Source organism: Nicotiana tabacum, chromosome 21 (assembly GCF_000715075.1).
Source record: "Nicotiana tabacum cultivar K326 chromosome 21, ASM71507v2, whole genome shotgun sequence".
Lineage (NCBI taxonomy): Eukaryota > Viridiplantae > Streptophyta > Magnoliopsida > Solanales > Solanaceae > Nicotiana > Nicotiana tabacum.
In genome coordinates this window covers 3,353,117-3,368,508 of record NC_134100.1, presented here as the reverse complement: position 1 = coordinate 3,368,508, position 15,392 = coordinate 3,353,117, and the positions used below count along the sequence as shown (strand labels likewise).

The 15,392-nt window shown below is 36.5% G+C and overlaps 1 protein-coding gene across 3 annotated transcripts; it reads left to right on the top strand.

The window, feature by feature from the left end:
* The first annotated feature begins 599 nt into the window (after positions 1 to 599).
* On the top strand, positions 600 to 13,484 carry LOC107762086 (TNF receptor-associated factor homolog 1a-like). Of its 3 annotated transcripts, none has more exons than XM_075242434.1 (13): positions 600 to 701; positions 1,520 to 1,737; positions 2,896 to 3,007; positions 6,201 to 6,289; positions 6,379 to 6,447; positions 6,534 to 6,663; positions 7,682 to 7,840; positions 8,109 to 8,457; positions 9,249 to 9,361; positions 10,405 to 10,549; positions 10,663 to 11,135; positions 11,243 to 11,414; positions 11,839 to 13,484. In XM_075242434.1, exons 2-13 carry the CDS (start codon positions 1,560 to 1,562, stop codon positions 13,267 to 13,269), a joined length of 3,420 nt encoding a protein of 1,139 aa, XP_075098535.1. In that variant the 5' UTR covers positions 600 to 701; positions 1,520 to 1,559; the 3' UTR covers positions 13,270 to 13,484. The 3 variants fall into 3 exon arrangements, with proteins under 3 accessions (XP_075098535.1, XP_075098534.1, XP_075098536.1); XM_075242433.1 differs by having other exon boundaries at positions 11,243 to 11,423; XM_075242435.1 differs by lacking the exons at positions 600 to 701; positions 1,520 to 1,737; positions 2,896 to 3,007; positions 6,201 to 6,289 and having other exon boundaries at positions 6,376 to 6,460; positions 11,243 to 11,423.
* Positions 13,485 to 15,392: the final 1,908 nt, after the last annotated feature.

The following is a 15,392-nucleotide window of genomic DNA, read 5'->3' as shown; positions in this document are numbered from 1 at the left end:
AGATGTGATATTTGAAACCTCGATTTTACTTGTAAAGATGCACTCAATAATTATTATACCATATGACTCATTAAGCTTAGGTATACACATATATCTAAATAATTTTAAGGAAATATAATATTGTTATACATGATTTAGGAAGAGAAGCATGTGTTCACGTAAATCCACACCTCTCTCCTTAAATATGCCCCTACTTTAAGATTCTTTACCATGAAAACGTTAATGTTAACTTCTAAGACGCTCGATCAAATCCGAACTCCAATTATAATCGAGTCAAACTAAAATATAATCAAATTGGTCGAGTCAGAATTAGAGCCGACTACTCTAACTTAGAATTCCCCGTCTTATTTCTTACTAAATAATAAATTCAAATCCAATGATACAAGTAAATTTTTTTTAACGTTATAAGTGTGAATTCAATATTCACATAATCTCAATAAGTGTGAATTTAATTCTCAATATCTTCTTTCTCCTTCTATCCCAAATGTAATAAAAATTAAAAAATATGGCAATTATAGGGCCTCACACGTGCCTTATTACTCACACGGTCACAAGATAAAAATAAAGTAAAAATTTCGTAGCATACTATATATAGTCATATTAATTTCCTCCTTTCGGCTTTCTTCTTCGACCTCTAAAATCTTTTTTTCTCTACAGCTTCCATTCGCCATTGACAAAAAAACTCTAATTCTCTGCTTCAGGTACTGCTTCCTTTTACATCGATCTTCTTTTTTATTAAAATTGTCACTGTTTTCCGATATTCGCTTCTGCTCTCTTAAATCCTTGCTTTGTGTTTTAATTTGCCTTTTTAGGGTTTCTCATGGGTATTTCGGGAAGTTCGTTTTTTCGATCCTTTTCTGAAATTGGTTGTTTTGATTTTTTTTACACTTACTTTATCGATCTTATTTCGATTGGGTTTAATTAATTAATTCTTTACTGGGTTTTTGATAATTAGCTGATATGTTTTCTGTTTTTTTTTTTAAAATTTATTTTTTGATAGACTTTAGACTTCAATTCTTTTTGCTAAATTGTTATTGGAAAGTTTCGTGGAATTAGGGTTTATTGGGAGGCCCAAACACTACAGTCATTAATAAAAAGAATTTACTGATGAGATTTCATTTCCAGACAAGATAATAATTATGCCTCAATAGGAATTTAGTTGAGTTGGTTCTATGATAGTCACTATCTGATTCGCTCCATTTTGCTTGTTATTGATTCTCAATTTCTATTGGAATCTCCCAGTTGGGAATGTGTAAAATTTCGCCAATGTGCTATGCATCGGTCTGAAGTGTTGTCAGTTAGCCACCCCTTGTCGGATAATTATACTGAATATATTGGTAAAATATTACTTTTTTATACATATATATTTAAATCTTGAACACCCTTATCAAAATTCCTGGCTTTGCTATTGGGTCTGAGGATTTTTAAGATACATTAAACGCAGAGTTGGCTGTGTTGCATTGCTTTTAACTTTTTGAATTAAGTCTGTAAAGAAGTGTAATCTGCTTGTACTGGACAGGTGAAGTTGCAGGAGCTTGGTGGGAGTTGTGGAGTGAGAAATGGCGGCTTCAAGTGCACATGAGGAGGCAGGGACAGGAAGGTCTTATGAGGGATTGTCGAGCGGGCAGCAGCAATGCAGTGAAGCGTTGGCGGAATGGAGGTCATCCGAGCAGGTAGAAAATGGAACTCCATCAACTTCGCCTCCTTACTGGGATTGTGATGATGACGACGATGGTGGTATGGTGCTTTCACTGCTTTGGGTCTCCAATTCTTTTTACCAATTCATTCAAATTTATGTTTGATAGTCTATGACTTTGTGATATTTTATTTCTTAGTATTTCCTTCAGTCTTTTAAGGTATTGTGGTTTCTTTATGATGAATACTTGGTACACGATGTTTTCGCTTTCTTTAGGATTTTCTTTCTATGCTAAGAGTGATATGCTGTGTAGGAGTCTCACTGTTGATTATGGAGGGCTGGACTTATCTGCGTATATTTATGTAAAGTTATCTAGATTGCCAGAATTCCTTCTTTTTGGATGAATATTTCTTTCCTCTCTTTGGTGTAGGAGGCTAGTATACCATTTTCTTTGAGAGTTTCTTTTAGAAAGTGTTTTAATTAGTTCTTTGTATTTTCCTTGTCTTTAGTTTCCTTGTAAAATTTCCTTCTCCCCCCCCCTCCCCCCAAGTTAATCAGTCAAAGTAGCTTCTAATATTCTCAAATCTTCTTTTACTGTCCCTTTTCTAGTCCCTAATGCAAAAAGTGGACATCATTACTGTATTTCATATACAAGGTCTATGTGATTTTGTAATCATGGACACTATTTCTGCTATCTTACATATAAGCAGTGATGTTAGGTGGATTGTACAATATACATTGATGGGTGATTTCGTCCATGGTAGATCCAGTATACTCTGGTTTTAAAGCTACTTTCTTTCACAATTCTCTGCCTCCGCTCCGTTGTTTTACCCTTTCCTAATTTTTCTAGTTCTTCACTTTTCAGCTCTAGTGAAATTGAGACAACTCTTTTGTCCTAATTACATAGTTGTTGAAAAAAGCTATTGCAGTCTAGTTGTATCTTTTACTTAGAAGATATCATAGTGGCTATTACCTTTTAAATCAATATAACTTAAAGGATATCACAGATTCATAGTGTCTGCTTACTTGCTTAGCACTATCCCAGCTTCCTGATTTTGATAATAAATAAGGATATAAAGTTAGAAGATTTAGTTTAAGTGATAGATCGAAATTGCAAAATAATGCGCCTTTTGCCTATTGGGTTGAGATATGATGCTTGAGTTATAATTGAGAATTTTCTTTTTGCATGGAACTCTGTGTCATTCTTATTCAGTTATACCTTTGGTTTTTATTCAGTTATCCTCTTTTATTGTCTTCAGGCCCTAAACCTTCTGAGCTATATGGGAAATATACATGGAAGATTGATAAGTTTTCGCAAATTAACAAGAGAGAACTTCGCAGTAATGCATTTGATGTTGGCGGCTACAAATGGTATGATGTTCTTGTGAAGAATTGTTTTGTTTAACTTTAAGCTCATTTTAAAACTGCTTTTAGAATCTTAATAGTAAGCCTCCATGTGCAACCCTATATTATTAGTTAGTTCTTGAGATTAGATTAAGAAAGGCGGCTTGTATCTTTATATTGATAGAAGAGTGGTTATTTTATATTAACTAGAATAACAATGCATCCATTTATTTACAATGATAATGACACTAGCTCAGAGGCGGATTTAGGATATGGAGATGGTGGGTGTCATAATTTTCTTTAATATACACCTTGTAATGACTAATATAGAGTTTGTTAGGAACATATATTCGGTTGGGTTCCGTCTCTTTTGAGTTTGTTCGAGTCAACTTAGTAGGTGTTTTTTATTTGCATATATGAAGATTACATCTCAAATGTCTAAGACAAACGTAATTAGAATTTTATGCCGGAATCATACCTTTAATTAACATCACAAGTAAAGTCAACACTTCCACTAATGGAATTTTTTTTTGTATATTTAAAAAATAATTTGCACAAGTAGAATAACATCGTCAATAAGAAAATTACACCAATTAAACAAGAAAAATAAAAGAACATTTTCAATTGGTAAACTACGCCCCCATAAGTAAATGTAGAATTAGATGATATATAAATTTCGTAAAATCAAAATCATAATTTTCATGTTTTTTCTAAGCAATATTTACAAAATTTCATCACAATTTGATAGTAAAGAGATTTAAATTGAACTTAACATCCATAGAATAGCACAATTTTTTATGATATACTCCCTCCGTTTCAATTTATGTGAACCTGTTTGACTGGCACGGAGTTAAGAAAAAAATGAAGACTTTTGGAATTTGTGGTCCTAAACAAGTCCAAATGGGGCCCAAAGTATTTGTATGGTTATAAAAGCTTCTCATTAAGGGTAGAGTTGTAACTTTAAGCTAAATTGTTACCAAATTTAGAAAGGGTTCATTCTTTTTGGAACGGACCAAAAAGGAAATAGGTTCACATAAACTGGAACGGAGGGAGTAATAAATAGAAGAAATTATGAAAAATTAAAACGGATCATAATCTAAAATTTCCATTGAGACCCAAGTCTTTCGATTTTGAAAGAAGAAACTTCGCAAAATTGAGACTAAAATATATGCTTATATTTATGGGATTTTAAAATTTTGGAGTTTCTTTTTGAGTGTTTTCGCTAGAAGTCACAGAAAAACTAATACTAGAATAAAGGAAAGAGAAATATAAAAAAGAATAAAAAGGCAAGCAGGAAATTGGGAGATAACTGAAAAGGGAAACGACTATGACAAAAGGAAATGAAAAGCACAAAAAAGGGAGCCAAATAAAGTTTAACATAAATTCGAACTTGGGTCACACAAGAAAAGCGTTCAAAAAGGTCTCCCAACTATGGCATCTTTGTTTAGTTTGCAACAACGGGTGGCAGAATCATATATTTAACCTAGTTTAAGAAAATTTCAATATAGGTACATAATAATTTTATCAACCTAGCGGGTGCCATACCATCCCCATCCTAAGGGGTGGATCCGCTCCTGCACTACCTGTATCGTATTCTTCCTATTTCTAATGCTATATTAACTTATATTACCATTTGTTAGGCTATGTTGAGTCTTCTTATTTCCAATGCCACATGAATTGCCAATATGCTTTCCACCACCATTCTTCGGATTGGAGCATATAATACAAGCGTTTACTTTTATGCACCAAGCTTGTTATAAATAAATACCGACTTCTAGGATGTCTCATAAGGATGTTTTGCTGTTTGTTCATTTGAACAAACGGACTAAGTGCTAATATGGCACAACCATAAGAGGAGTAGGGGAGACAAGGTTAGGCACTGGGTAGCGCAGTGCATCTGTCTCAGGTACAGAGGTGACGAGGGGTGTTAACCTGGCCACCCAATCCTAACAATATAATAGAGAAGTAAAGATTGTAAATACGGGTTCCGTACTTCAAGTAGGCAATAAAGAATGTCCAATGCATATTTAGCAGACTATAACAGCTGCCTCTCAGCTGCCTCATTGTTTCCGGGAAGTAAACTAGGAATGGTTACCAGTAATATGATTATAAGTACTAGAACCAATTATCCAAAGATTTCTATTACTTTTGTGAGATAAAAATGTAGAGTCACCAATACGTACTGTAGTGGAGGTGAAAGGACTGAGCTTGCTTGGATGCGTTTTGTTTGAAGGTACTCTTGGTAATTTTTGATTAGTCTTTGAGACATTTTGAAGACTGTTAAGATTGTTTAGTTTCTACTAGACTGAGAGGAAACGGGACGTGTTGATAAGGTCAGGATTCTGTTAGACTGGATGACAGACCTGTGATACTCTGATTGACTTGATAATAGACTAAGAGAAAGACTTGAAACAAGAGAATTGGCTAAGAAAATGACTCGTGACTTACTCGAGTGGTTTGTCACCCGGTAACTATAATTTACTTATGTAAAAAGTTATTACAAATTGTATTAACAGGAACAACAATTAATCCTCTTATATCAAATGCTATACTACCTATTTTCATTTTGTGTTATATTTACTTTTCTAACTTATAATGCTACATTAACTCTTCTTATTTTGTAGTTCTTCATTAAGTGCTAGTATCATTTTAACACAAGCTATGTTAGTAGGATGAACATAAGTAAAAGAGGAGAATTGAGAGTTATTTTCGTGGTTTGGTTGGAAAAATAGTTGAGGTGCATGATAACTCCCTACGTCACCTTTCTCCAATTCTTGGGAAACTTAAATGGTAATCACAAAATCGTTTTTACTACGTACTGAACAAAAAGTAAACTCTCTTACTTTCCTCTAGAAATGAATGGTTAATGGGTGACGTAAGGAAAGTAATGATTAAGTCCTATTCCTGTTCCCTTCCTCTTGTCCATTGCTGAACCAAATAAACTTGTAGCTTAGTTCGAGGCAGATGCATGGCTGACTAGCTGGCACAACAGTTATATTCTTGTTGTTTTGATGTAGAGGTTGGTGATAGTAATTGTTAATTTGGAGTTTGGGTTATCAAGGTTGCTACTCTTGTTATCATAGTGGAAGTTCCATGGGGGCATGCATTTGCAGCAACATCTGCTGTATCATCATATGCTCGTTACCTATTGTTGAATGGAAATTACCAGTTGATGAATTAGGAATTGACTGACAAATGTTTGCTCCAACTGTTGCGACAGGTACATTCTGATTTATCCTCAGGGGTGTGATGTTTGCAACCATCTCTCTTTGTTTCTTTGTGTGGCTAATCATGACAAGCTCCTTCCAGGTGTGGTAATGTTGATAGTTCATCACAAGCTATCTAGAAATTGATGTGTTAGCTATGATTATGATGTTTTGTTCCTATTTTGGTAACAGGTTGGGGTCATTTTGCTCAATTCACTATTGCTGTGGTGAACAAAGACCCGAAGAAGTCCAAGTATTCGGGTTGGTTTGTTGGGTCTGTTCTTTTTGCAATGAATTTATTGGTTCCGTTCGTGCTCACATTAATAGACAGTTGCAAATTTTTGCAGATACATTACATCGTTTCTGGAAGAAAGAGCATGATTGGGGGTGGAAAAAATTTATGGAGTTGTCGAAAGTTTTAGATGGTTTTGTTGATGCTGATACGCTCATAATAAAAGCTCAAGTTCAAGTAATCAGGTCTTTTGCAAGCCATTCCTATTTGAGACTTTTTAGATGAACGCTTGCAGAAATGCGTATACCCTTTGTTCAAATGCATATACCCTTTGTTTTACCTTAAAGAGGTTTAGCAGATGCACTAATAGCATGCTTCTTCCGCCTTTTTTGTGGTAAATGTCAAAGTGATATCTGATGTATGCTTGTGTATGGGGTGTAAAAGGGGCAGCTAGTTGACCTTTTCTTTTAACTTTTGCCTAATAAAAGAGCAGCAAATCGGTTAGAGATGTGGACATGCCGAGCATGGCATATGACCTGAGATGGACATACTGACATGAAAACTAAACATCATTGAATTGAGTTTTGCAAAATTTCTATTTTTTATAGCTTATATGGGGATTAATCTAATAAAAAGTTATACATGCACACTATATATATGATACAAATATTAACCAGGCAATTCAGCGATCTTTTTAACTCGACATATCATCCTTGTGTTCTTTTATCCTTGTAATATTTTACTATTATTTATTGACTTGCATATCATAGGGAGAAAATATAGAACAGAAAATTGTAGGAGGAAGTGTCTTCAAATATTGTTGAGGACATTTTGTATGGTGGTCAAACAGTTAATGAAGAATTTTGGAGTATGACAGGAATTTGATGCATTTCTTGAGTGTTTTTAAAAGTGCCTTTCAACATGAACATGAGTGCAGTGCCCTTGTTACATATTGTGAAGTTTGAACCAGTTAGCAACTTAGACCATAATAGACCAAGGCAACAAGATGTCACAATTGGAAGGCTCTATTTACTTTACATAAATCTTCAATCGAACTTTTAGTTTAGCTTGAGGATTGTAGCAGTTCTTTTTTGAATTATTCTTTCTGAGAATAGAAAGTACTGTCCTTTATAGTATTTTCCAGTAAGTTGCTCTTAAGCAGCCCCCTTCATGCTTGAATGGGTCTCAAACAGTGATTGTTGGTTTATACTGCTATGATCCTTGCAATGCTAAACTGCTATGATCTCTGTTTAATGTCTGTAGGGAGAAACCAGAACATCCCTTTCGTTGCCTTGACCGTCAATATCGAAGGGAGCTTGTTAGGGTATATTTGACTAATGTGGAACAAATCTGCCGCCGTTTCGTGGAAGAGCGACGAGTAAAGCTTGGGAAGTTGATAGAGGATAGAGCTCGATGGTCAAGGTAGGGATGACGATATTCTTACTTTTGGCCATGTTTTAGGGGCTTTCAGTTTCCATAGGGCACTATCGTCTACTTTGGTTTGTGCTCTCTTTTGTGTCTAGTCTAGTTGGGTTGTTTGTGGCTTGTGACTCATGGTTAATGGTTTTATGTTGAATAAACTGTGTTCCTCATCTCCTTAGGAGAAATGCTTAAGATTTTGATGTCAGTATTTCATTTGTCAAATTTCTCAGCATTTTCACCTAAAGGACTACTTGTGATGAAATTTCAGCTTCTGTGCTTTTTGGCTGGGAATGGACCAAAATTCTAGGTGCGACATGTCCAAGGAGAGATCAGATTCAATTTTAAAAGTGGTTGTCAAGAACTTTTTCATAGAGAAGGAGGTTACTTCTACTCTTGTTATGGACTCCTTGTACAGCGGGCTTAAGTCTCTTGAAGGCCAGATAATGGGCAAGAAAGGTAAAGCAAAATATTCGGATGCAGATGAACAACTGGTTCCTATTGTTCGTATGGAGAAAAACATGTTTGTGTTGGTGGATGATGTCTTGCTATTGCTTGAGAGTGCTGCATTGGAGCCATTGCCTCCAAAGGATGAGAAAGGCCCTCAAAACAGAACAAAGGTGAGTGACATAATGCCATTGTTGAAGCTATATGCCAGATATATTCTCATGGTTATAGCTTGAGTTGTGCAGTGCTACTGCTAAACGGACCCCCCCCCCCCGCGCGCGCGCGCGATATTGGCATTCACAATTGATAAGAATGTTACCCAACAATTGACTGGAGGTCAACATTTAAATTTAAGATGTCTCTTTCTGGCAATGTTCAATGCTATCAGACTGCTCGTATTAATCACGCGTGATAGTAGATTAAGATTCTCTTATTTATTGTGTGTTCTTGGATTTGTTTGTTGCTTATTTATGTATTTAGTTTGGCCCTGTTATTTAGGAGTCTATCAAATTCCAATAAGTAACAGTATCATTGTGTGATCGTTGACAAGCAGTTACATGTAGTCCTTGATCTGTTTGGACACATGTTAAGCTCGTTTCCTCGATAAACTTCTGCGTTTCAGCAAGAATAAAAATACACCTTTTGCCAGTGGTAACTGTCAACTGGAGTGCTTTTCTATTTAGGAATTTATATTTGAGAGAATTTTATGGCATTGGGCCAGTGAAGAATTTTATGGTGTCTAAAAGGAGAATTTTAGAATCCTCCTTTTTTTACCTATTATAACACCATCCCCACACCCCCCCCCCCAAAAAAAAAAAAAAAACAACAACACACATTTTGCAAGCTATGTGTGAACTTTGTGGCTCATGTTCTGCATGCTTGCACTTTATCTATCTTTTTAGCAGATAACATGTATCCATACCCCATAGACACTTGCTTATTGTACCATTGTTTTTTGTTTCAGGATGGCACTTCTGGAGATGAGTTTAACAAAGATACAATTGAGCGTGATGAGAGGCGTTTAACTGAATTAGGTCGTCGAACCATTGAAATATTTGTCCTAGCACAGATTTTCAGGTAAAAACTCTTTTGATCAATTATTTGCGCATTTTAGTCACTTAATTGTGATATAATATATAAACTGCTGGTTAGGTATAAAAGTTTCTCTTTGGCCTTGCTATTTAAATGGTTAGAACGTATAGATTCTGTTGCTTTTTGGTTCGTGTTTTTGCATGGAGGCCATTTCATGTTTGGAGGTCTGACCCATCTTCATGATCTAGCTTGGAATACTTCAAGTCTAGGTTGTAATTTTCTCTTGAATCCTATTTGTCTAAACTTGAGATGTATTGAGGAGTTCTCTTAATTCTAGTTTAGCAATTATACATTAATTCCAAGTTTAGTATATTTTGTGACGTTCTGTAATATCATCTCATGCACAACTTATGTAGTGTACACTAGTTGGTTAAATATACTTCTCTTATTTTGTGGCAAAAGTTAATACGTATGTCGTCCAGTCCACCTATTTGTTGGATTGAAGTTAATTTGGTTTGGCCTCACGGTTGGATAAGGTGCGCTTCCAGCAAAACAAAATATCTTTTCCTTTTGGAAGTACAATTTCAGAATCAAATTTGCTCCAAACCAATCCAGACCTTAGTAGCCCTCATACAGTTATCTTTTACTTCAACCACAGGAGGTCCAGGAGTAGACTTCTCTTGAATCCATTCTTACTTCTGTCAGCTGGATCACCTAAGTACAACCTAAAGGTTTTACCTCATGTTTCTATGCATGCTGATGTCACTTGATTGGTAGAAAATAAAGGAAACCAGTAGTTGGTGCTTCGTTTCTATATAGGATCAGGTAAAGGGGAAGCTCATGTTGTATGACACGTCACTCAAACACTCATACGTGCAGGTATTATGCACTTATCTTTAATGACCTTGATTTAATGTTAATTGATTCTTCTGCTATGCTGGAATGTTCGTTAAACTAACATAAATAGTTAAGAGTGGCATCAGTAACTGCATTTTCCTCAATGTGAGGTCTCGTACTTTCTTAAATAGCGGCAGTTTGTTATTCTTGCAATTTTAATTAACAATGACTTTTTCATTTATCTTCTGTAGTAAAATAGAGGTTGCGTATCAGGAGGCTGTTGCTTTAAAGAGGCAAGAAGAGCTCATCCGTGAAGAGGAAGCTGCTTGGCTGGCAGAAACTGAACAGAAAGCTAAACGAGCATCTGGAAAGGAAAAAAAGTCCAAGAAAAAGCAGGTATTGCATTTTTTTTATGTATGCAGGACAAGAAACAAGCTTTGGTATTATCTATGAATTAGGGCCTTTGCTTTGAGGACAGATACATTTATCGTGCTTGCTTTGTATGTCAGGCTAAGCAGAAGCGGAATAATCACAAAGTAAAGGATAAGGGTGTTGATGAAAAACCTGGATCCATGGAGCTATATAAAATTGATCAGGATGGGCCTATTGGTGAAGGAAACGAGTACATAAATGAGGAGCGAGAAGCAGTACTTGGAAAACCAGATATACTGGAAGCTGTATCTGATGTTTCTGATTCAATTGATTGTGTCCCAGAGGTTATTAATCCTGACTCTGAAGACAGAGATGCAAGTCCTGTCAATTGGGATACTGACAGCTCAGAAGTTCATCCTTCCACGGAAACTAGCTGCAGTGGGTTAAGTGACCTTTCAGCTGTGCAAAATGGGTTAGCTGGAAGGAGAAGTCCTTCCGTCATGGATGATAGTTCATCGACGTGTTCCACAGATTCGATTCCTTCCGTGGTTTCGAATGGGCCTTGCAGATGGACTTCGGCTAACCATAAAAATCAGAAATCACCTAGCAGGTAACCTTCTTTATGTTTTTTTGGGGGGGGGGGGGGAGGGGGAGCATAGTCTAAATATATTTGAAATGTTGGTTGTATTCTAAAATTGTGGTGCTTCAACTATTCAGAGGGAAGAACCAAAGAAACAAGTCAACGTCTAATGCGGCTGATTGGGCTAGTGAAACACTAAGTCAGCCATTAGATGCTGTTTCAGACTTAGGACAGCTAAGTGATAGAAGTTGCGGGGCACCTGGATCTGAGTCGCATTCTACTGTGCTTTCGTCGAATGAGCAGCAAAAGGTGAAGAAGGTTATTATCTTCCCTGCACTCCCTCTTTTCCTTCTGAAGAACCAACTGGAATCGTCATAAAATACTTTTACCTAAGAGAGACCACCTAATGTTGATGAATTTTTTTTTATTTTTGGTTCTTTTCTCTCTCTTTCTTATCCCTCATTATTTCACCACATTGCCATCATAAAACCTCAAGTTCATGGTAAACAAAAAACGAAATGCAGGGAAAGAAAAATCTCACGGAGACTTAGTTTCGTGTTCTTACTGTTCATGTAGGCAATTAGTATTCTCGAAATGCCGGTAAATTGCCTCTATTTGTTAAGATGCGTATGCCTTTCCAATGAGTTTATTGGGAAATGTCTTTTCTTAGACACTGTGATTCTGTTTGTCTCCAGTTAATACCAATTTCATGCTACTTTCTTACTCTGAGCAGGAAGTAGTAGCTTTGCAGCAGAGAAAGGCCGAGACAGAGAGACCTTCAATGGAGAAGCCGAGTGTCAAGTCTTCTCGGAGAAGCCCTCCAAAAGATGCAGGCTCTGCTGTTCAGCAGAAGTCACAGACGAAGATCTCTGTCACAAGTGATCCTGCTTTGGTTAAAAGATCCTCTACAGATGGTCCCAAGCTAGCTGATAAATCAGCTCTAGTGTCTAATTCATCTGAAACTGCGGTATTGAAAGCTGATCCGCATAAAGCTGTAGAGCCAAGGGTCAAGGATAAGCCCTCAGTGCAGCCCATTTGTATTATGACTGGGGAGTCCTCGTCTCAACAAGTAACAGTCTCTTCTACAACAGAAAATTTCAAATGGCAACAAGTGCCCGCCGTGTCCAGACCATTGTGTGATCCTTTAGTTCCTGGACCTAGGCCTGCTGCCCCTGTTGTTTCCATGGTTCAGACAACACCATCACTGGCTCGTTCAGTGAGTGCAGCTGGCCGATTGGGTCCCGATCCTTCTCCAGCAACACACAGCTATCTTACTCAGTCCTACCGAAATGCAATTATGGGTGGTCCTGTTTCTGGAAGTCCGGCTAGTTTTAGTCAACCTCATTCTCCAATTTCAGCAGTTAACCTATCACATTCGTACTCTCAACAACAACCTCCACTGGTTTCTGGGGCATCATTTTTACCTCATGGTTTGGAAAGAGCAGAACCTTGCTCGATGAGACCAAGTTTTTCATATGGAATGGTGAATAATGGCAGCTTGCAGAATGGACTGCAATGGGAGTGTCCCCAAAGGGACAGTAACAGGAGTATATCTCAACATCATCCTTCTGCATCAAATGGAATTAGGAACTTTGATATGTTCAAGACTGTAAACAGTAGAACACATGATCACGTTCCTGATTCTCTGGCTTGCACGTCTGGACGCCAGTCCCAGAGTGTATCGCCTGATGAATTTCCTCATCTTGATATTATTAACGACTTACTGAACGATGATCATGGGATTGGAAGGGCTTCTATACCCGACTTGGGCTTTCAAAGTTTTAGCAGCGGATCACAGCATCTAAATCATGTGTTCACATTCCCAGGTGATATTGGCACCCCAACTGACCTAGGTGCCTCATCAAGCTCTTGTAGGTTTGAACGAACACGAAGTCATCATGACATGTTCCAGCATAACTATTCTGGAGGCCTTTTTGATAGTGCTAGTGATATGATTCTGCAGCCCGATCCACGATTTATGAATGGACATCATATTGATGGGTTAGTTCCTAACCAGTGGCAAATGATAGGTTCTGATCCGTCATTTCTTGGGATGAGGAATGTGAATATTGATGGTAGTCACCCGTATCCCCTCCCTGACTATTCAAACATGGCGTGTGGTGTAAATGGGTACGGATTATTTAGGCCTTCGAATGGCCTTTGAAAGCTTCTATGGCGGAGCCTAGCCTTGAATATTTAGGCTGTCTTCCTCTGTAATAACGTATTTGAGAAGAGCATTTTGGTCTTTAAAGGAAACATTTTGTATAGGGTGATTCTGCTTTGTTTCAAATTTTAGCATTGGAAAAGCGTGGCTTTTTGCTATCGCGCCAGATTGAGTATTTAATATTTTAGAAGTTTGGCCTTTTTCTTATTCCTCAAGTCTGATGTATGTTGTTATCTTTGCTGTTTTGAGATAGCATAAGCAGATAACCAATATGTTACCATAAAAATGTACTCCATCACCTAGCATAGTCTCAAGAGCTTTGGTTCAGTGGTGTAAAGTTGGGACGTGTAATGTGTAAGTTAGACGCACGTTGTGGGTTTGAACTGTCGTTGACAAAGCAACAGCAGTAACGACAATATACTTAGTGTGATCTCACAAGTGGGATTTTGGGGAAGGTAAACTGCGTACAGACCTTACCCCTACCTTGTGTGAGGTAGAGAGGATGTTTCCGATAGACTTTCGGCTCAAGAAGCCATAAATTAGGAGGAAGGAAATTGGTATTATGGTCAATTTCAATACCTTTAAAGATACAACATGAAGGCAAGGTAGGTCTGCTTAATGATTTTTGATGTCAATGCTCCTTTGAATACCAAATAGAAAGAAGAAAAAGACCTACGTTTTCAAAGATAGAATTATTTAATCTTTTAAATTTTTATGAAATAAAAAAAAAGTACATGAAAATTACAGTAGAATCTCAGGTTTTCACACCTAAAAAGTATGTAAAATGTAATTTTAAAGTATAGTAATAATAGTTAACATTCTAAAAACATGAAACAAGACATTCAATTTAATGCATAAAGAATTGTTATTAGGTAGAGTTAGGCGAAACCTTTGAAATTATGGTCACTTGATGAGCATAAGAGATTTTTGTTGCATTTTTGTGAAAAAAAAAAGATGTATGCACGAAGCTTTGTGTGTGTGTGTAAAACTTTTGAACCCGATTTATTTTGCTCGTTATCTTTTTGATTCAATGGTTGATTCAAACGTCTCTTCACATGTGTGTCTGATTCTTTTTCCTGAGCCACTCATGTTGAATTTTTTATTTATTTTTATAATGAGTGAAAACGAGAAGAACCCAAATTTCCTTAATTATGTCCTCAACATGTCGAGTATGTGCGTGACTTATTCTTTTCGGCTAAATACGTGGATGATAATGAGCGGTAATAAAACTCAAATTTAAGACCTCTGTCTGCTCTAATATTATGTTGTAGCGTGTAATTATTTCATTTAAAAGCTTAAATTATTAGAGTAAGGACACTCAATTTTATCATGTTAGCGTGTGAAAGTTTAGAACCACATTTGAGTGTTTCCTCCTAAAGTCCTATCCAATGTTCAAAGCTTCTTCTAATGAAATACGCAATTTTTTTTGTAATTTTCTTTTCATGCGTGACGAAAAACTATATAGAAAGTCATGCGATTTTAATGCCACTAACTGATCACGATTGTTATTTTATTATGCATTTTTATGGTACTAATATATCGGCTCCTGTTGCTTTTTGAGCCGAGGGTCTCCTGGAAACAGCCTCTCTACCCTTCGGGGTAGGGGTAAGGTCTGCGTACATATTACCCTCCCCAGACCCCACTTGTGGGATTATACTGGGTCGTCGTCGTTGTTGTTGTAACTGATCACGATTGTGAATATCTCTTCCTTCATCCAAAATTTATATTTTGAATAATTACGTACATGTTTGAGAAAAATACAATAGTCTGCCTTTACTTTTGAACTTAACTAACTTTTTAATTAGTGGAGTATATATTTTATGAATAAGTTTCACAGTTTTTTCGTGCCGAATGGCACTGTGGAAAAATGGAAAAATCATCAGGAATTGATCAAAATTTATTATTCACAATGAAAAGGAGAAAAAAAAGAGAATAAAGTAATTTACAGCCTTAAGTAAAATTTTCTATATCTATATTTACATCAATTACTTGGACTTACAAACAAATTAAGCTAATCACGCATGGGCCTCCAAAAAGAAAAAAAAAATGCTTTACAAAAACAAAAGAAAATGAAACAAACCAAAGAATTAAAGAATGGTACATTACAATAGCAAAGAATTTAC